Source organism: Tetrao urogallus (genome assembly GCF_951394365.1).
Source record: "Tetrao urogallus genome assembly, chromosome: 19".
NCBI classification, from domain to species: Eukaryota; Metazoa; Chordata; class Aves; order Galliformes; family Phasianidae; genus Tetrao; species Tetrao urogallus.
In genome coordinates, this window is record NC_136832.1 from 580,326 (window position 1) to 602,286 (window position 21,961).

At 48.5% G+C, this 21,961-nt stretch overlaps 1 protein-coding gene across 1 annotated transcript in view; it reads left to right on the forward strand.

Annotated features, from left to right (window-relative positions):
- Window positions 1-8,418: 8,418 nt before the first annotated feature.
- The window catches only part of ZNF618 (zinc finger protein 618), a gene marked incomplete at both ends in the record, with an annotated part of 135,564 nt that continues 122,021 nt past the window's right edge, over window positions 8,419-21,961 (forward strand). The window contains one exon of the mRNA XM_079544887.1: window positions 8,419-8,472. Within this exon, the coding sequence (XP_079401013.1) occupies window positions 8,419-8,472 (54 nt within the window). The remainder of the gene's footprint in view (window positions 8,473-21,961) is intronic.

Here is a 21,961-nt window from a genome sequence, read left to right on the forward strand (position 1 = left end):
ATCATCATGGCTTTTCTGCTTGAACTGATACAAAGCATCAGATCAGACACTGAGGAAAACAGTTCTGACTGTTCACAAGGTGAGGCAGTCCTTTGGGTGCAGGAAGGCCCACGTCTCTTGGTGCCTCAAAGCTGGAACCAATGGGTGCAAATCTCAGCCAAGAGACCTAGACCAGAGCCACGGACCAGCTCTGCTCCTTGTGGAGCTGCAGCCCAATGTCTGACCTTGGTTCAGAACACACCCCTGAGCAGTAGTGCCCCGTGCTGTTCCAGCCCCGCACAGAATGTGGCTCCGCTCCTGGCACCACACAGCACTGCCTCGCTGCAGAACGTAAAACGCAGGTTTCCAGAATGCCAGAAAGGTAATTTAAATGTTAAAACATTTGTGATTGCATAAATGGCAACGTATTATTCCAATTGAATTGTAGTGGAGTTAATCTGACCTTAATAGAAAACTACTAATAATTTATATTATTATCTTTAATAATATTAATTCTACTTAATTTTTTTTCCATTCACTTTGTTCGTTTAAGGGCAGCTCCACTGAGCCTCCGAGCGCTCAGCTGTTGGTGTGCAGCAGTCACTTATCATTTGCACAAGTGGGGATTCCACCAGGCAATTTTCAGAGAAATAAAGATCATCTTTTAGCAAAAGGAACTTTAAAAAAAAAAAAATTACAGTATTAAATAAGTAGATATTAATGTGTCATACTTAGAATATAAAACAACCCATAATCTGTTCTGAAGTCTCTTCCACCTAAACATTTACTTCTTTATCCTTCTGGAGGAATCCTTTATTCTGCCGTTTAACTTATTAGGCATTCCCATTCTAACTGTTAAAATAAAATTGCTGAGATCGTAACGTCAGGAAAAGAAAAGCCTCGGCAGTGTGAGAGTGCCTTCTGAGAGAGCAGTTTGTTGGTGATGAATCGGAATTGCACATTTCATTAGGATTTATATCAGAAGCCAAGGGATGAAGCATTATTTCATTAAGTATCTTGAAATTTCACCAACGTAATGAAGCTGTCAAAATTCTATTAACAAAGCACTGGAAATGTTTGTTTGTTTGTTTGCATGCGTTGGCCATTATTTAATGTTGTATCGGCAGTTTGTTAATTTACGGGCCGTGTGCTGGGGTGAGGAACTGGGGGGAAAGCAGCACTGAGTGCTGTGCTGTGGCACGCAGGTGCTGCTGCGGGCTGTGCTGAAGCTGGCGCTCAGTGAGGCAGCACAACTCAGTGCAGGCACAGACCTCGCAGCACCACTCCGCTTTTGAAAGGTTTTTTGAGACGTGCCCTCTTCTGACTGACTTCATTTTTCATTTTTTCTTTCTACTCATAGAATCTCAGAATGGCTCAGGTTGGAAGGGACCTCAAGGATCATGAAGCTCCAACCCCCTGCCACACGCAGGGCCACCAACCTCCCCATTTCAGAGCAGCCCAGGCTGCCCAGGGCCCCATCCAGCCTGGCCTTGAACACCTCCAGGGATGGACGGGGCATCCACAGCCTCTCTGGGCAGCTGTTCCAGCACCTCACCACTCTCTCTGTCAAGAACTTCCCCCTGACATCCAATCTCAATTTTCCCTCCCTCAACTTAAAGCCATTTCCCATTGTCCTGCTGTTATCTCCCCTTTCAAAGAGCTGATTCCCCTCCTGTCTGTAGGCTCCCTTTAGGCACTGAAAGGCTGCAATGAGGTCACCCCGCAGCTTCTCTTTTCCAGGCTGAACAAGCCCAGCTCCCTCAGCCTGTCTTCATAGGGGAGGTGCTGCAGCCCCCTGCTCATCTTTGGGGCTCCTCTGGACCTTCTCCAACAGCTCCCTGTCTTTCTTGTACTGGGGGCTCCAGACCTGGAGGCAGTGCTGCAGATGGGGCCTCACAAGAGCAGAGCAGAGAGGGACGATCACCTCCCTGTTCCTGCTGGCCACCCCTCTTCTGATGGAGTACAGGATCCCATTTGCTTTCTGAGCTGCAAGAGCTCACTGCTGGCTCATGTTAAGTTTTTCATCCATCAGGACCCCCAGGTCATTCTCTGCAGGGCTGCTCTCAAGGACTGCTCCTCCCAGTCTGTATAGATGCCTGGGATTCCAAGGTACTCAATTCATCTCTGCAGGGTAGCAAACTTCAGTGAGAGCGGAGTAATGGGAGCTATTATCATCATTAAAGAAATGCTAAGTTTGGGGAAAAGTGGGGATTTGCTGCATGCTGTGCCAGGCTCCTTGTCAGCCTGCCCCACCTCAGGTGGGCAGCAGCTGTGGCCGAGCACAAGTGACATCTGTGTCACATCTGTGTCATGCCAGCCGGGCTCATGGCCTCAAACAGCCCACAGAAGTTCTATGTGGTTCCCTGAGGTGATGCTACTTGCAGTGGCTCTAAGGGTTTCACTGCCATACGTCTGGGACAGGCGCTTTGCCACGTGTGCTAAGTCTATGAGTGGGCCATTGGGAGCAGGCCAGCTGAGTGCTGATCAAATAACACCAGCTCTTGAACTCATAGAATCATGGAAGCACTAAGGTTGGAAAAGATCTCAGAGGTCATCCAGTCCATTTATCAGTCCATCACCACCATGCCCCCCAGGTCCACCTACAATCAATATTGCCCATTAAACCATGTTCCTCAGTTCTTGAACACCTCCAGGGGCAGCCTGGCCCAATGCACTACAACTCTTCCTGAGAAGAAACTTTTTCTAATAGTACTCAAGGAAACTCGATGTTCTATTTGTGATGGCAAAAAAATTGAGGAAATCTTTCAGTTGTGGAACCCCAGACCTGCAGAGCTTGCTGCTCCATGCACCATAAACATCCAGCAAGTTGAGGTTGGCCCTTGTCTCCCTGCTGTTGGGGACCAGAGGAGCTGGGTGCAAATCTGTAGGGGAACTATGGGAATCACTGAGGGAAATGTCTGCAAGGCAGAGCTGCTGAATAAACCTCCAGCAACTGAGCAGAATCTCTTAAGAGACCATTCATTGTAAAATAAGTGAAATTTATATGTAAGATTTCAGAGAGTATTAATTACGCAGGAAGGTTGCAGGGTCTGCATTATTCCGTTAATAGGATCTTCGGGAGAGAGAAATAGACAGTTCTGACACATTGGATTTGTTAAAGGGTCGATGTTTAATTAGTTTTAACTGATAAATTAATTAATGAATTTGCAAATACATGCCCAGGACATGCATTCGATATTCAGAAAGTAGATGGTGGGATTTTGGAGAGAATACTCTTTCACAAAGAGATTGCACGCCTGCCTGAAGTGCACAATTCAGCTCAGCCGTAACTGCGGATCCCTAAATAGTGATTTCCATAATTACACAATTAAAACAGAAAGGCTCCGTTTAAGCCATGCAGATATCCTTAATTCTGCTCTGCCACGACAGTGTAAAGAGGAGAGAGATGACTCTGATGACGGGCCCAGGAAGCTGCAGTTCCCCCGTAATGCTCAGCTGATGGCTGGGTGTTACGGCACAGCAGAGCCGGGATTTCCTGAGCGAACTCCTCGTGCTGCTCTTAAGCACAACTTTAACTTTCCATTTCTTCCGTTTATGCTACTTAGCATGGGGATAACTGCAAATCACTTTAATCTAATTTACCCCCACACAGCGATGATACATCTCTCAGTATAAACTCCTTCTTAACATAACATCTCTCCAGGAATATCAATACTGCATACGATTTTTCAATTAAAGCAGAAACTCAACCTTTTCTGTCTGAAGAACATTTTTGTTATCTTTTTCTAAGCTTACAGCACCTGATGTGTGGATAAAGAATCCGTCTTCTGGGGATTTTCAGCTAAATCTATTATTTAAATCCCATTTATTAAGGTTCTTTGCTTCAGAGTCTGAATTCTTCTGGACACCTTTTCCTGCCAAATGCAATCCTCAGCGTGGTGTTGAGAAAATACCTCCCGCACGCCTGCACAGCTGGCACACACACAGCAGCCCTGCACCTCCCGGGGTTCCAGGGCTCATTGCAGCTCTGCTTCATCTGCTGCAGAACCAATGCTCTCCATCACCCAGCGCTGGTGCCCAGGTAGGGCAGTTTGCTCCAGCCCTGCTCACAGCCCCAGCACTGCCTTCAAGAGGGCAGCTGGGCTCCCAGCGTCCCATAAAGGTCCGCCCCAACTGGATGGAACACAAGGAAAGGTCTATGGCCATCACAGCTCCAAACTAAGGGCTGAATTTAGGAGCTGACCATTGCACGGCTTGTCTGAGGCAGGAAGGAAGCTTTTGTTGTAGCAATAAACCTCTCGTGGTCAGCTGCAATGTTCAGTGAAGAGTAGGGAAGGGTTGTCCCGCAGCTTGGGATTGCATGGCTTTGCAGTTTGTCCTGGAGAAGGTGCTGTTTGTACAATCTTAATGCTTTTAAACCCAAAGGTTTCTTGTTTTACATGGGTAACACACGCACTCAGGCTTACAAACACTCCCGCACCATGGTGCTTCGTTGCAGAATTTGGCTGTGCCCAGAGGTTACAGCCCTATCACCAAAGCATTCAGAACAGGGGAATGAAGCACCACATGCATCCCAGCTGTGCATCACTTCAGCACTAAGAAAAGCACTGGCATTTCCCTGGACAGGGCTTCACCACCATCACCCAAACAGATCCTCACGGCTTAGCTGCTGAAAATTCAAGACTGATGCAAATTAAGAATGCGTTCATCATCAGAGGATGAGGAAAACAATGGAGCTACACCTGCATGCTTCCAAGGATGTAGAAAAGAAGGCTGCAGGGTGACCTCATTGCAGCCTTTCAGTACCTAAAGGGAACTTAAGAACAAGAAGAGTGTCAACTCCTTATCTACATGATAACAGCAGGACAAGGGGAAATGGCTTGAAGTTGAGGGAGGGAAGATTGAGATTGGATGTCAGGGGGAAGTTCTTGACAGAGAGAGTGGTGAGGTGCTGGAACAGCTGCCCAGAGAGGCTGTGGATGCCCCGTCCATCCCTGGAGGTGTTTAAGGCCAGGCTGGATGGGGCCCTGGGCAGCCTGGGCTGTGAAATGTGGAGGTTGGTGGCCCTGCGTGTGGCAGGGGGTTGGAGATTCATGATGCTTGAGGTCCCTTCCAACCTGAGCCATTCTGTGATTCTCACCTCTTGCTCCCCATTGCTGTTAGTGCACTATTGGTGTCAAGGCACTGCAGAGAGCAGCTGCCCCTGTCGGATGAGGGCTTTCAGCTCTCAGCACTGACTGTGAGCGCTCAGAGCACCCAGCATCACAATGGGGGAGGGCACAAAGAGGATGGCAACCTGAAAAAGAAGGACCAGGAACAGCTCAGTGCTGCCAAGGATGAACGCTATCCTACTCTTCCTCCTACATAACCACTGGCAAACATTTCTGATGAGCTGAAACGCCTCAGAGTGAAGCAAATAGAGGGCACTGGGGTCAGGAAAAGCGACATGGGGATTTTTTTGCTGGTCTAACAAATATCTTTGCAGATAAGGGTGGTTTATAAATAGCCATTTTGCCATTTCCTGATTGTGGTTTGCCTTATTTATGGCACTGCATGAGAAGAGCTCAGCACTTTGCTTGGGCACGGGGCTGGACTGCAGCACTTCAGATGCAGAGTTTGAACTTTGGAGAGGACACCGACACAAACAGATCCCTTGCTGGCCATCAGGACAGCCATCAGTGCAGACGAGTGAGCTCTGAGGTGGGATTTAGGACATCATAGACTCATAGAATCATAGAATGGCCTGGGTTGAAAAGGACCACAATGCTCATCCAGCTCCAACCCCCTGCTGTGTGCAGGTCACCAACCAGCAGCCCAGGCTGCCCAGAGCCACATCCAGCCTGGCCTTGAATGCCTGCAGGGATGGGGCATCCACAGCCTCCTTGGGCAACCTGTTCCAGTGCCTCACCACAGTGTATCACATCACAAGCACTAGATTTACTTCTCAAGCTATTGATAATTTACTCCTCCAGGGACATGTACTTTAGGAAGAGGCTCTTGCAGCAGTGCCTGATGCAGAATTCCCATCACCTGGCCGGGCTTTGCCTCTAGGAGGTCATAACTTCATCCTCAGCTGTACCCTCAAACACAGCTCCCAGGGCCATCTCCCCACTCAGCCACCGGCCTTCTGCTGCAATCAGGCAGAAGTTTGTGCTGTACTATTCAAACTCGCAGGGCACCCCATCATCTCATGATGGATGCTGCAAGGGCTGGGATGCTCACACAGAATGCACACTGTGCTGCCTGCCTTAAAAACACACTGCGGTGAGGCACACAACTACAGAACCACAACTGGTGACCAAGCTTGCAGAGCAGCCCTCTTACATACATCTGCTATGACAATCTTCGGCCACATTAGCGTGGCCAGGACCCCTCCTCCTGCAGCACATGGATGTCGTCCCTGCCATCCCTGGCAGTGTTCAAGAGGCGTCTGGATGAGGAACTAGGGGGGTTGGAGATGCACGATCCTTGAGGTCCCTTCCAACCCTGGCTGTTCTGTGATTCTGTGGTAGTAATGGTGGTGGGAGAATGGTTGGACTAGATGATCTTGCAGGTCGTTTCCAACCTTGTGATTCTATGATTCAGTGATGGAACGGGAGCAGTGTTCCCAGCCTGGAGCAGCTGCAGAGCTTTCTGGAGAACAGTGAAGTCTTGCTGCCCCATTTTGCAGATAGGAAAGCAGAGAAACGTGAAGTTCCCAGGCTGGGAGCGTAGGGCTGCGGGGAGCATTGCTGTGCCCTCTGCCTGCAGCCAGGAAGGGAATATAATGGGAGAACAGACACTGAAAGTCAGGTCATTTCTGAAGGGGCCGTTCAGCAGCTGTCATCCAGCATAGCTCTGGGGATGCTTAAGCAGTGTGGGTGTGGGTTTGCAGGTGCCACAACAGCTGGGGAGCTCAGGTGCTGGCATCGGACCCAGAACCAGCAGCACTGCCATGGCAGCTGGACAGGCAAAGCAAAATTCCACAAAGAAAAGGCCTGCTTGGTGTTTCCAGCAATTTCCCATTTGCTGCTGAGCTTCTACATCCACTCTGTACCCACAGCCAGAAGGCAGGAGAGGGTCTGGGGAGGCGGATTGGGTAAGCCAGCATCCCAAACACAACTTTTGTTCTTGTCCTTCTAGGTATTCTTCCAGCTGTATCACATAATCCGAGCTTCTAGCCCATCCACGCTCATTCAAGAGCCGTCTCCCATTCCTACCATCCCCACCATCTCCTACGCTTTTATTTAGCTCAGTAACAACGCAAACCAATGATAGAGCATTTCAGAACAAAATCTGCTTGAAAACAAACAAACAAACATAAATGTGTATTTCACAATATCTGGGAAGCTGTCTGCAGTGTGGGCAATGAGAATGAAGGCAGCACTCGGCTCCCAGCCTTGTGGAGCTGTGGGGGCTTTGCAGGCCGGGCCGGGGAAAACCAGCAGTGCAGATTTTATTAATACCATTAATAACTATTTTTTGGCAATGCTTCGCAAGGGAGACAAACGGCAGGTAGGCGCAAGATCTAACGATGTGTGCAGTTAGTGCTAAGCATTTTCCACGGGAGGAAAAGTGCCACTTCTTTAAAGCTTTTTTTTTCTTTTTCTTTTTCTTTTTTTTTTTTTTTTTCTGCCGTGCAAATTTCGCCAGGCAGCGCTGAGCGCGGTGGGGGGAAAGCTTTGGCAGAGGGAGACGGGATGAGTTTCCCGCGAGGATGAGGATGGAGAAAGGCTTTAACAGTGTGAGAGACTTCTCAAAAACGGGGAGGAGGGGGCACTGCGCTCCGGAGCTTCGGGGCTCCGCGGTGCCGGGCGCTCCGCACGGACCCGCCGCCCGCTTCTCCTCGCGGAGCCGCGCCCGTCCCGTCCCGCAGCGCAGCCGGGGTTCCCCCGCGCCGCCCCGAAATAAAACCCGGCGCTCGGAGCAGCGGGAGCCACCGGGGCCGCTTTTCCTCCCCGCGGCGCGGAGCGGCCCCGAGCTCGCCGGGCGGCGGTCGGGCCGGAGCCGGAGCGGGGCAGAGCGGCGCTGCGCTGCGCTGCGCGGCGGTGCCCGGCGCGGAGCCGGGGCCGCGCGGGGGGCGGAGGGCAGCGCGGGGCCGTCCGGCGGCGCGGCGCGGCTCCCGCGCCGGGCCAGACTCAACCCCTTTCTCCCGGCGCCGCCGGCTGCGAGCGCGCCGCGGCTGGAGCTGCCCCCAGAGCGGCTCCGTGATGGCGGCGGCGGCGCGGGCTCGGCAGCGGGAGGCGCCCGCCCAGCCCTGCGCGGCGCGCCGCTAGCGGCAGCGCCCGTGTGCCCGCGGCGGCCGCCCCGGCCCATGCCCCCGGGGGGAAGGGGGGCTGCAGCAGCCCGGCGAGCCGCCCACCCGCGCAGCGGGGGCATCGCCCCCACTCGCCGCTCCTGGGAGGGCGGAAAGGAGGCAGCGGCGGCGGCGGAGGCATTGTGCGCGGCGGATCGCAGGCCCCGGCGGCGCGGGGCTCGCCTGCCTCCCGCCCCAGCCCCATGAACCGGCCGGACGGCTCCGCTCCGGCGGCGGCGGCGGCGACGGGAGCGCAGGTAACGCGGCGGCCGGGCCGGGCCGGGCGGCGTGTCCCCCGGGGGGAGGCGGAGGGAGCGGGGAGGGAGGGAGGGCGGCAGCCGCAGCCGCCCCGTCGCGGAGCCCCCGCCGGCGGCGCTTTGGCGCAGTGCGCGGGGGGCGCCGCCGGGGCGCCTAGCGCCGTTCGACCGCGGCCCTCCCGGCCCGTCCGCGCCGCGCGGAAAACAAAGCGGCGCCCGGAGCGGCCATGGCGGGGACGGCCCGGCCCGGCGCTGCCTCCGCGGCCCGGCGCCCGCTGCCCGCTCCCCCGCCGCCCTGCCCGGCCCCGCGTCCCTCCCGGAGCTTCTTCCCCCCGCTCCATCCCGTCTCCCGGTCTTGATTTTTATCCCCCCCACCCCCTCCTCATTCCAACCCTCCTAATTTTGTTCCCGAGCGCTAGGGTGTTTTTTTTTTTTTTTTTTTTTTTAATTTTTTAATTTTTTTTTATTTTTTAAAAATATTTTTCCATTAAAACGACGCCACCTAGAGGAGACTATTTCGTAAATAAGAAAAAAAAAATTAAAATTGTGGAAAAAAAAAAAAAAAAAAGCAAGCAATATTCAGCTATTTGTGATTTAGCAGAAAGTTGGCGCTGGGAGGGATGGGGGGGCACAAATCTAATTTTGGTCTCTTTTTAAGCCAAGCCTGTAATGGAAATGAAAATTAAGCTGAATTTGAATGAATTCTGTTTTGGTTTTTTTTTTTTTTTTTTTTTTTTTTTTTTTCACTCCCTTTTCTTTTATCCTCTGGTTCTTTATTTTTTTTTGGGGGGGGGGGGGGGGGGGGTTTGGAATGTCGCTCTGGGCATTGGGTTGGGGGGGGAACTCCTGGAGTTGGATGGAGGCGGCCCCTCCGGATGGCTGCTCACTTTCCCAAAGTGGGAGAATTGCTGCACGGAGCAATTAGGAATTGTACTTCATTGTAATTTTGAACTTGCACGCTGCGCCAGAATTGGGGTTTGCTGCAGTGCTGGAAGTGGTTTGTGTCAAACCAGGAGTTTTGCAGGAAAATTGGAGCGTAGAAAATTTGCTGTGGACACACCCCAATTTTTTTTTTTTTTTTTTTTTTTTTTTTTTGGGGGGGGGGGGGGATGGTGTGGTGATTTTGGATTTCATGCAAAACTGCTCTTAAACAATAAGATTGTGAGCACAGCCCAGGGACGGCGGGGTGGGCAGAGCCGGGACTCAGATGGCAGATTGGTTTTTGAATTTCTTGGCTTTCCGGATGGTTTCTGCTGCCATCATTAAAACACAGTTTCCAGTATTTAATTTCCTATTTCGTTTGTGAAGGGGTGGGGGGGGGGGGGGGAGAAAAAAAAAAAAGAAAAAAAATTAAAAAAAAAAGAAAAAAATTTTCACAGGAGGTTTTCTTTTTTTTTTTTCTTTTTTTTTTTTTCTTTTTTTTTTTCTTTTTTCAACGCACACTGCAACAACTCCAGATCCGGTGCATCTGATCAATCTGTGTTTGCACACGTTTGGTGGGAGCTCCGCCATGACATTGTGAATGTGCATAATTAACAATCTTGGGGGGGGGGGGGGGGGGGGAGGTACACCTAATTGCAGATTTTTTTTTTTTTTTTTTCTCCAAATTGCAAAACCGAAGTGCTTGTGAGGGGTGCTGCTTTTGGAGGATGTTTTTTCCAATTTCAGATTGCTTTTTTTCCTTGCCTGCCCTGCAAAGCCTTCCTGGAGTTCGGGGTGGAAGTCTTTCTCTTTTTTCTTTTTAATCGACGTTGGGTGCAGTGTTGTGCTGTTGGAGGAGTTCAGGGCTGCGCGGGGACCGCTTGTTTTTGTAGGGTTGCCCTTGAATAGTGGGGGTCTTGGTATTGATCTTTTCAAAAATAAATAACAAAAGAGCTCCGAAACATGCATTGTTTCAATAAAAAGCAATATGGGAGAGAGGGACCCATGGCCTTTCCACCCAAAAGTGGGGGAGGGAGAGGAAGGGAACGATGAGGTCAACGTTGAGTTTTACCAACCTTGACACAGTCTCCTCTCTAAAATGGGGACAAAATAGCAAGATGGCTGGCGCTGCTCTGGGCTCTGCTCCACAGCTGCTGCAGTTTTTCTTTTTCTTTTTTTTTTTTTTTTTTTTCCTTTTTTTTTTTTTTTTTCCTGGAAAGAAAAAAAAAAAAGCTTTTTTTTTTTTTCTTTTTCTCTTTTTTTTTTTTTCTTTTTCTGCGTAAGATTTTTGAACTCTGGGAGTTTTGCAGAGCTGTGGAGCGCTGACGGGTGGCTGCTTTGGAGAAATTAAATTTTAGTCTGGGATGAATTTTCAAATCTGAATCTCAGACCTCTCAAAAGTTTCTGTTTTAATTGGATTTCGCTGTAATTCGATCTTTCCTTGAAATTAAGCTGGAAAATTGAAAGACCTGGGGCTGCTTTCCCCTCTCTGCTCCCGTTTATTTTGCATTTCTCAAAGGGGGGGTGATGGAAAGAACTGGGATTCCTCCTGGGGGGAGGAGAGCGCTCCCAAATGTCAACTCCACGTTTTTGGGGTTTTTTTGCATTTATTTCTCCCTCCCCCTCCCAGCCCTCTTCCTGAACCTTTTTTAGCACATACCGGATTTGGGACCACACTGCACAGAGAAACAGGGGGCAGAAATTACCCACCGGGTTTCCACATCGGTTGAAGTGATCCCTGAGTGTGCTTCATTGCTCCTTTCAGGCAGGGAGCTGCAGCGCGGTGCCTCCCCCAGGTTGTTTTGCACCAAGAATCCCTTCCTCGCCCCCCAGATTTTACCTACTCCGTGGTTGTACCAAGAGAAGCTGGTTCAATGTTGTGTTTTTTTGTTTTTTTGTTTTTGTTTTTTTACAAATTTTAATTTTTATTTATTTATTTTAGGTTTCACTCATTTTCTCCAAACCGTGCCTTTTGCTGCTGCCTTTTCTCTTCCCCTCCAACACCTTTACCTGGAGGCTTGGGGTTGCACTCCTGGGGGGTGCTGGGGGTGGGGGCGGGGTTGAATTGAATTAGAGAAATGGCATGTATTCCCGTTTCGGGTCACAAATGGCACGTTTGAGAGTTTTATCTCTTTAGTTTCTTGTAGTCTCTTTAAATATCAGAATTGGGATTGTTTTCTGTGCGCTGTGGTGAGGATGAGCAGGCAGTCTGCAGGTGGTACTTTGGGGTTTGGGATGCGGTGCCATGGTGCTGGGCTGCAGCTCATGGGGATGCACTTCAGCTCCTTTAACTTTAATTGGTTTCATTTGAATGACAGCTCCCACGATGTGTTCCACTGGTGATAGAAAGCCACAATTTAAGTTACTGGGGGTTTCTGAATCTAGACTTGCTGCACGCTGTTGTCCCTCCTTCTTCTTGGTGTTTTTTTTTTCTTCACAATTTCTGAATGCAATCTGCTTCCTAGGGGTTTTTTTTACTATTATTTTTCTTTGGGGAACGTTGATCAATATTTATCACTTTAAGTGATGTGAAGTGAAGGAGCCACCCCAGCACAGTGATACCAGCACAGCTCAGTGCAGGACCGACCAAAGAGAAAAATTTTGAGTACCCGGTCCTCAGCGAGGGATGAAAATAGACACAACATTATTAAAGTAGTAGATAATATTTACACAAGCACTGTATGAAGTGTTACAATCCAACTCGCAGAACTCTGGGATGATTTAAATACATTTCACTGCCACAGTGCTGTGAGTAGCGCCAGTCTCAGTGCAGTCACAGTCAATTTGCAGTTACACAAGCACAGCAGTGAAATTAAGGCTCTATAAAATAGATTTAATTAATTTTTAAAAAATTTTAATTTGGTAGCTTGCACTGGAAAGGATTTGGGGTCTGTGCCCTGAAGGTCATATGGATTTTGGAAGCGGTGCAGTGCAGGCCAGAAGGATAACTCAGCCACAGAGCTTGTATGGCCCTGCTGCGTGTGTGAGGCTTGCTGGGTGTGCAGCAGGATGTGCTGGCTGGGTCACACTGTCTTCTGCTGGTACTGCCCAGAGCACTGCAGTCCTGCTCTGCTCTATGAGCTGCTCCAGTTCCTGCTTGGTCCACACAGCTAATTGTTGTGTGCTGATTGTGCTGCTTTGGGAGTGGAAAACCCTAACGTGGATTGGGTTGGTCACACAGTGGTGCCCAGCAAGGTGACTTTGGCATCTTGTTGTGTGCAGAAATAGGCTCTGATGTAGACAGGAGCACAAGCGGTGGCAGAAAGCACCTTCTCAGGGCCTGCAAGCATGGCCTGAGGTTGTGGTCCCTTTTTGGTACAGAGCACAAATAAATGGAACTGGGAGATGTTTATTTCTTGTAATCTCTGAATTTCTGAGCTGTTAAAACTGCAGTGATAAGTTCATTTGAAATTGTGCGTTCAGTTTGGACATACTGTGTTTTCTAGGGAAGAAGTTTCTAATTTTTAAAGGTCTTTTATGGATTAATTGCTAGTCATCTGCCTCCTTTTTGCTTTTGTTTAGTTCCTTGAATGTCTCTTGATTATTCTGTACTGTGTGATGCCAATTTAGTGGTTAACTGGTATGCAAACTACATCTGGACGTGTTGACTTTGCATTAACAATCATTGATTTGTCTGGAGCAAGGGAATAGAAATGAATGATGCTGTTTACCGTGGATGGTATATGAAAAATAACCATTTGCGACGTATCTTTCATCAGTGGCATGCAGCACTGGTGCAACTTGTCATAGCGGCTCTGCCTCATCAGCAGCCACGTGAGAGCTGAATTTTTAAGCTCTAGCACCAGGAGGGGGAAAGAGACACAGGGAATCAACAGCAAAGCTCAGGGAGTGCTGGGACACCACTCAGCCACGGGGTTGGGGTTTGGGTGGTGCTGTGTGGGGTTGGGCTCGGTGATCCCTGTGGATACCATTCAGCTTGGGATATCCTATGATTTCATGAAAAACAATATATACACATACACACTTACTCCCTTCAAAAGAAGGGAATGGCTGAAGGGCCTTCCTGAGCAGCGTGTCCCTTCCCAGGACGCACTCTAGAGACATCAAACTATTTATAAAGGTGGGGTTTCCTTCCCTTGGTTGAGTTGGTTATATACACCTTGAATCTTCCTTCTCCTCCCGCAGTCCTGGGCCTTGTCTGCTGTGCTGTTGGTGGGACTTTGGTCCTGTGTGAGGTTCGATGTGAGCATTGGCCTTCTCCTTGGTCTTCAGTCAGTGGGCTTGGCTCTTGGTGCACAGGAGTTGCTGTGCTAGACTCTGCAATTTGCATGTGGCGGCTGGGTACCAAAATGATGGATATAGGTAGTCTCCTGAGGTGTGGATATTATGCCCTGACAGTATTTAGAGTGTAAATGCGTGTATAAGAAAGCATTGCTGCAGAGATGTTTCTCATGCAGAGGCCTTCTGGGAGAGGATGCGACTATGAGCAATGTAGAAGCAACTCTTGATGTTAGCAGATTTGGCTCTGCACCCCTACCTAAAACACTTCAGTGCAGATGTGAAATTAGCTTTGTGCTCTACATTTAAACGTTTAAACTGTTTTGAGGAGGCAGTTGACTCTGGCATATTAACTCATCTGAACACTCATGCTGATGTACTGAAAGCCTTTGCTCCAACTGGGATGTTGTTAGGAAGCTCAGAGAGCGGAAGCTCGGCAGTTACACAGCTCCTTGTGGAAGTCAAAGCAGCTGAACCCATCAGTCTGTACAGCTGTAGGTGGGTCCAGGTGACTCCTGGATGGGGTCAGGGCAGTGCTGGAGGCAGTGTGGCTGGTTTATGGTAGATCTGCTGGATTGCTGCGGGGCAGTCATGCGCAGTGTGTTTTGGAGGTGGGACCGGTGTCACCACACCTGGTGTTCTGCTGGGCCAGCTCTTCTCAGGAGCCTTTCTCTTCAGTTGTTGTTTCTCTAACCTGTATTGCCAGGGCGCTCCTTAATATGCATGTTAGAAAGGCTTAGCTGGTGTGCTGTACCTGTAAAGATTTAATTACATAGGCAAGGTTTCTTGCTTGTAATTTACAGTACTGCTGTTTGTTTCACATCTATATTTGGCTGGCATAACTTGAAAAATGACGCTGAAAGTGGAAAAGCAATGACTGAAGATGATGTGTATCCTGATGCTGGCTGACAAAGGGGAGAAGCCAATACCAGCACGCAGAGCAGAGGTGGGGGCTGCTGACGCCGCTGAGGAGCCATTGTGTGTAGGAGGAATCAATACCTGTGTGTATGGCTATGCATGCAGACGTGCCTGGGAGGCTGGGTGTATCGATGGAGGACGGAGGCCTCTGGGGAGGCTGGGCACTGCCTGGGCTTTGGCACTGTACTGGCCAGACCTCAGGTTGTAAATGCGGGGGCTCGGTGAGCTTCAGTATCCTGGGTGTTGCTCAGACATTGGGGATGGTATTGCGTGAGGTTCAGCATCTCAGCAAGGCACAGAAGTAAATCACAAAGGGCTGGTAGGATGCTCAGAGGGGCGTTCAGCCTGCAGAAGCGAAGGCTGCGGGGAAACCTCATTGCAGCCTTCCAGTACTGGAGGGCAGCTTACAAACAGCCGTGCTGTGATTCTGTGGAACTGAAGCCTCCTTGCCAGCAGGCTCAGCAGGTCTGCATGGCACCGCCGCGTCCTCAGGCCTCTGTTCATAATGCTCACTGCAGCTCTGTTTTGCTGGGTATATTCAGGCTGCGAGTAATATTTCGAAAGTTAATTTTTTCATTCTGTGTGGGTGTAGGTGTCCTTCCCTGTCTGAAAATAACAGCAGGAGCAAAGTTTTCAGCAGAACTTGGGTGTGCTTGCGTTGAAGGCCCGTCATTTAGGTTCTGCTTACAGTGTGGGGAGAACGATTTTAGTATAAGCGTTTCATTGCTCTAGGCCTATTTATGGAAGTATTAAACCTCAGTGCTCAAAACTCCGCGGCCAGAGCCGGCAGTGCTGTGGTGCAGGAGGCTGCGGGGAGCACAGAGCGGGCGGCCATGAGCGCTCCAAAGCAGATCCCAGAGGTGGCTGTTTTGATGATTTGTCTTTGTTGTTGTTGTTGTTACCATTTTAACTATGATTCCTTGTATTTAGACTGCTGGGTGTGCTTTGGGACCAGAACTAGATGGCCATAGCCGTTGTGCACGAGCAGCCTTGGTAGAGCCGTATGTAGCTCGAAACTCAAGGGTGGCTGCAGGCGTTGGGTGTAAAGCTGTCACTTGAGGTCTTCAGTGTGGGAGCTGCAAATCTTCAGCTTTTACCAGCATTCCTGATAACTCATCATTTTGAGGATGAGAAGGAAGAGTTGTAAGGTTAGAGGATAATTATTTGCTGGAGACAAAATACCTTCTCAGATTTTTGTATGTGTTTTTGAAACCCGTGTGGAGAGGCACAGCTGGGTTTGGGTCAGGCTCATGGTGGAGGAGAACTGGAAGCCCCGTTGGGAATCATGGAATTGTTTTGAGTTGGAAGGAACCCTTAAAGGCAGTCTGGTCCCACTCCCTGCAGTGCGCAGAGACACTCACAGCTCCATCAGTGCTCTCAGCCCTGCCCAGCCTGACCTTGGCTGTCTGCAATGATGGGGCATCACCGCCTCTCTGGGCAGCCTGTGCAGCGCCTCACTGCCCTGAGTGTAAAAAACCAACCAACCAAACAAAACCTTCTCCCTTATGTCTGCTCAAATCTCCCCTCTTTTAAATGGAAACCGTTTCCTCTTGTGCTGTCACAGCAGACAAAGCTAAGGAGTCTGTCCCCTTCCTTCTTGCAGCCCTGTAGATACTGACAGGGCACTCACAGCTCCCACAGCCTGTTCTTCTGCAGGCTGCACAGCCCCGGCTCTCGGCCTGTACTCGCAGGGAGGTGTTACATCCCTGGGATCAATGTTGTGTCCCTCCTTTGGATGTGTTCCAACAGGACTCCACATGTGGGTGCAGTAATCACTGGGATTGCTCTGAGCGTTCCGGTGATGCCATCAGCAGGAGCCCGTGCTGGGATCTCAAGATGCTCGAGTGCATCCTGGGGACTGCAGTGCTGACAGTGGCATCTGGAATGGGTGAAGACCGGTGGTCAGTGGCCCTTATGCTGTGGGGATGAACACAAGCTGGTGGGATTGGTATGGAATTAATTTTGACCCTTTTTTTATGTTTGGACTGTTTCACGGCATGTGGCTTTGGTTTTCTGTTGATGGTTAATGCCACCAAGGCATACTGCATACTGAGCTGAGGGAGGGATATTTTTACCTTCTTATCTGTCTTTATTTTAAAGATCTGCAAACGTGGCTGGGTGGTGATAACAGCATTTAGATTTAGCATTTCTCCTGAATCATTGGTAGGGTATTGCCACAGAGATGGCCCTGGAGGGGGATCCGCCGTTCCTGGGGACAGGAGGCACAGTGTGTCTGGAGCAAGTCGATGGGGTTGGGATTGCAGTGTGTGCTCTGAGGGTGGTGATGCAATTGGTGCTCCTAGAAATGGGTTGTGGGTATTGGAGGGATGTAGAAACGAGTCCATTGGAGCATCCTGTGCTCGGTGGATGTGTTCTCGCCATTTGTCAATTTGGAGATGTTTTTTCTCATCTACAAACACAAGAGTCCCTCTCCTGAAACCTTGCATGTATTTAGATGGTTTTTTTTAACATCTTAATTGGTTTATTTGCTAACAAGTAAATTTACTGAGGATGGGCCATTGCTTGTGATTTGTGATAATGTTGTGTAGATAGCAGTCACACATTGTGCATGTTTGTCTAATTCGTGTATGTTTGTGCTTTCCTCTCTTGCAAAGACCTCTCTGGCCTTCCTATTCCAGCATAAACAGTGCTTGTGTTGCAGTTCATTAGGTGATATTTAAAATGTATAAAATGAAATGTTCCTGTCTACCTTAAGCAGACATATGTCTACTTTTTACAAATTAACCTAATTAAATATATATGTAGAAATCTATGATTCTCGGCTCCTAGCAGAAGGTATGCAGTTAGCAACCATGGAGCCAGGAAGGAATTTTCCATTTGTGTCTTGACTTTTCCTCATAGGACGTGCTTTTTTTTCTTTTTTTTTCTTTTTTTCTTTTTTTCTTCCAATGCTTCAAATTTTATTCTGCTTAGGAATCCACATAAGGGCTCGTCCTGCAGGGATTTATGCTCGTGGTTCAATTTCCCCACAAGTATTTTGACTGAAGTCATTAAATGGTACCTCAGTCCTCTGCTCCAGCCTGTCCCTTTGACTCTGCAGGACAGAGGATTTTATTTTGTTAACAGAATATTATCATGGGGAAAACATCATTCTGGAGGAAAAATGGCACTAGAATATTTACATTTTTCAAACCTCTTCCTTCCTCCCACCCAAAAATAGAAAAAAAAGTTATCTGTCTCCTCTGGATTTATGTAATTTTCAAGTGTTAGGCCAGCATTGTTTCCAAAACACACAGTCCTTCCACCTTAACTCCCTCTATGGCAAGAGGGCCCTTGTGCAATAAATACAAGGAATATATTCCGTTAATACATGCTTTCATACAGAATGGTTCTGGCACCAGAAATAATACATTTTAGTTTCTTTTCTGCCAAAGTGTTTTTTTCTCTTTTATTAATTTAGGTTTGATCGTGTTATAATAGTTTGTTATATAAATAACCATTTGGTGTATTTTGCATCTCAATAGTTGAATGAATTTATTAACAAAAAGCCTTTCTTCCCCTATAAACATCCCCACTGTTACCCGAAGGCACTCCTTCCTAGCAGAACCCACGAAGGGAATGACGTTCCCAGCTTAGCTATTTTAATGATCCCACAAACCAAAAAAAGCCATAGGATTTTTTTTTTCAACAGCAAATTGCAGAAACTTCTTCTGGTTTTTTTTTTTTTTTTTTTTTTTTAGGTCATCATAATTTCTAAACTTTTTGTCCAGTTATTTTTGTTACTTTTCCACGTAGTCATAACAGCGAGCTGTAAACTTAAAGACTTTGGGGCTGTTCTTTCTTTTTGGGGAAAGTGTAGGGCTTTTAAACGTGACCCATAATGGAGCAGAACTGACTCCAGGAGCGTCCTTTTTGGATGGAGGCTGTGGGCTGCACACCAGCAAACATACAGGCTCCATTACAAATTTTGGTGCAAGGACTATTAATAATTTTCACAAAGAAGGTGAGATGTTGGATCATAACCGTTTTTCCCCTCTTGGACACCTCTGCAAGTTCATCCTCCTGCATTTTCCTTTAACTTCCTGCCCCGCTGCCTTGCACTGGCTGTATTTCGAGGCCTTGTGGAATGTTTGCTCCAAGCACATGTGCAGACGTGTCCTTGCAGGAGCTTTCTGCTCCCCATGCTGTCTCAGGTTGGTGCTAGGTGGGTGGGTTCTCTCATCCCCCCCTGGTGTTATGCCCTCTGCCATGGGGTGAAACCTTATGTTAGGTTGTCAGGCTTTGGTTTGCGTTGGTTGAGTGGCAGCCAACTTTGTAAGTTAGGAAGGAGTTTGCAGCACTGTCTTCCAGGTTTCCTTGTGAGCCTACAGCTCTGGCAGTGAATTCTGTAGGGCAGGACCTGCCTTAGAGCTGTGTCTGTTGTGGGACAGATGCCTTAGTAATTTCATGTTCTGCTCCGGCAGGTGCAGCACACAGTGCTTTCCTTCTCACCTCTGTTTCACAGCACTGCACCAACCCTGTGAATGCTCCTCAAGCCTCAGCAGTGCTGCAGGCCATTGTTAAGGGGGGTTTTCAGTAGCCTGGCATTACTGAGCACTCAGATGAGTTTTGTGCTCGCTGTGGCTGCCATTTATTTCTGTACAGAGGAGCACAAAAAGGATTTGCTCTTCCAGTTCTCTTCCTGCAGTCATTTTTGAGGCAGGATCACCAGAACTCTTTGTGGTGCTGTGGATTTGGCAGTATGTGTTGGTGCCTTCTCTGTTCCTTTGCTAATTGTTTCACTTGCTGTGCTGGCCACCATCAGGCTCACACTGCTGGAGGAGTGTCCTCAGCGACTCCTCAGTTGCTTTTGTGAATGCTAATGGCTAATTTAGATGCCTTTATTTTGTGTGTGTCATTGGAGCTGCTTTTCCCTGCATGTATTGCTTTGCATGTATCCATGCAGAATTTCATCCTCTCTTTTGCCACCCACTTTCCTGCATCGTGTGGTCACTGCTGCTTGGATTGACCTCAGGAACATCTTGTCCACGGCCTTGGTGACTCCATCCCTTTCTCCATGTCTCACTTGGTGTACTGAGCAGGTGTCTGCCTGGTCCCACTTACAGTATCAGACTGTTCCTGCCCTGTATTCTCTTTTAATCAGTAATTAATCAAGGGGATGATTTCTTGCTTTCTGTTCTGTGTATATGACAGCACTGTGGGTGCGCTTGCTGTTTCTAGAGGAAACTTGGCTAAGACTTGGAAAGTTAGGTAGACTGCATCTCACTCCTTCTTTTCTGCTTGCTCATTCGTCCTTCCCAGCCACTCTGGTAGTTCTGTGAGCTATGGCTGTCTGCAGAGCTGTGCTTGCTCCTGTTGTGTCCTTTTTGTCAGATATTCTGTTGTAATAACTTTTCAGCTGCAGAACTCAAGTTCTGCAGTTGTATTCTTTGGGTCTCTGCTGTAATCCTTCTAAAACCTTGATCATAGAATCCTAGAATGTCCTGTGTTGCAAAGGAGCTCAGTGCTCATCCTGTTCCAACCCCCTGCTGTGTGCAGGTCACCAGCCAGCAGCCCAGGCTGCCCAGAGCCACATCCAGGCTGGCCTTGAATGCCTGCAGGGATGGGGCATCCTTGGGCAGCCTGATACAGGTGAGTCTGTGGTAGCCAAGCAGTTGTAGCTTCATGTCTTTAAGGCTTTTGGGTGGATACTGTCTTGCCCTGCTGTTGTTCTGTAGCTGGTAATTTTGTTAGGTAGGTTTACTTCTTCTGGTGACCCTGTAGTGTGAGGTGGATCCTCACGTAGTTCAGTCCAGGAAGGGAATTCCTGAGCCCTTTCAGTTAAATTTTCAGCCTGTGTTCCTTCAGAGCTTGAGTTATACCAGAATCTGACTTGTGATGCTTACATGCTTGATTTTGTTATTATTAAAATTAATTTTTATTCCTTTAATGTCCTCTTTCTCAAAATCTTTTTTTCATTGGCCTTTGATGGCTTTAAATTTAGCTTCAGTGAGTTTGCATTCTTCCATGAGTGTGTTTTTCTGTTTTTAATGGCTCTTTTTACTCTGCTGTTTTAGCCAAACTTTGAGAGGTGAAAACTGTCCTCACCAAGTTCTCCACTGCACCTGCTGCCTCTCACCTTCTGAACTGCACCAGTGACCTTCCTCTTAACAAATTCTCCCACTTAAGTTTCCTCTTCTTTAGTTAAATCTTAGCTGAATCTACTTTGTTGCATGGCTTTTGTGTTGGGAAGAATTTGGGTTTGAAATGCTGGGGCAGTGCAGCAGAGCTGGGCCTCTGGTCACCCCTCCTGGCTGCTGGAGGTGGGGAGCAGCAGGGTTCAGTGGTGGAGGGAGGACCTCCACCACGTGGCTTCTCCTGCTTGTGCCACGGGTGGCCATGTGGGACTCAAGAACGTTTGCATTTCCTGAAGACATCATGCAGGGAGCTGAGATGGAGCATCCAGAGCGTCGCTCTTGCAGCAGTCAGGTCTCCCAGAACATCAGCAGATAGAGCTGCAGGAGCCCCAGCCTTTCTGGTCTTCTGTGACACTGCCTAAATGCTAATGCCATCCCTTGCTCACCAGTGCTGGAGCTGTAGCAGGATTTCAGATGGGCTCTGGGCTGTAAGGTTGCTCTGCAGCCCTTGGCCTTGTTGGTCCCCACTGGGCTTCTCTCTGCAGTTGGCTCCATCGCTGCTGTGTAATTGGGATACAGACTGCAGTGCACTGAGTCTTTTGTTTCCTACCTGAGTTTTATAAATATCTATAAAGTTTTTCAAGGATGCAGTATGCTCATGACCTCATCAATAGAAAATGCTTTACTTAAACTGGGCGTTCTCCTGTGCCTGTTGATTTTCTCAGGCTATAGTTTAAATAGTCCTTTCTATGCTGGCATCTGTTTTCATTTTGGCTTTGTTCGAGTCCAGCTCTCTCGCAGGGGCTCCATCTCCTTTGGTGTGAGCCTTGGGACCCTCATCCCCTGCCTGCACCCTCTGGAGAGGCCTCAGGATTGCAGGCAAGGGTGCCACGTCGGTCCTGGGTTTTACTTTTCCCCAAATGGTGTATTTCACTTCCAGGATCTGTTGTCAGTTCTAGTTCTGAGATTGCTCCAAAACTGAATCCTGCATTCCCCTATCCTTCTACCCCCACATGCCAGAGCCTGGTGAGTAGTAAAATGAGGAAGAAAAAAAAAGAATAAAAGGAAGGGATGACATCCTGGAGTTAGAAGTTATCAAGTGCAGAAAATTTATAAAGGAAGTTAAAAAAAAAAACACAAGGGAAAAAAATCGGCGACTGTCACTGCAAAGAACAGAAAGAAAATATATCAGGAACAAAAGAAATTCTAATAATGGTTTTGTGTAGACTTATCACGACTGAGGAGAGCTAAAATGCATAATAAGGCAGAAAAACTAGACATGTTTAATAAATATTGCTGTTCCCTATTTGTAAAGAAGAGGTGGGATGTATTCG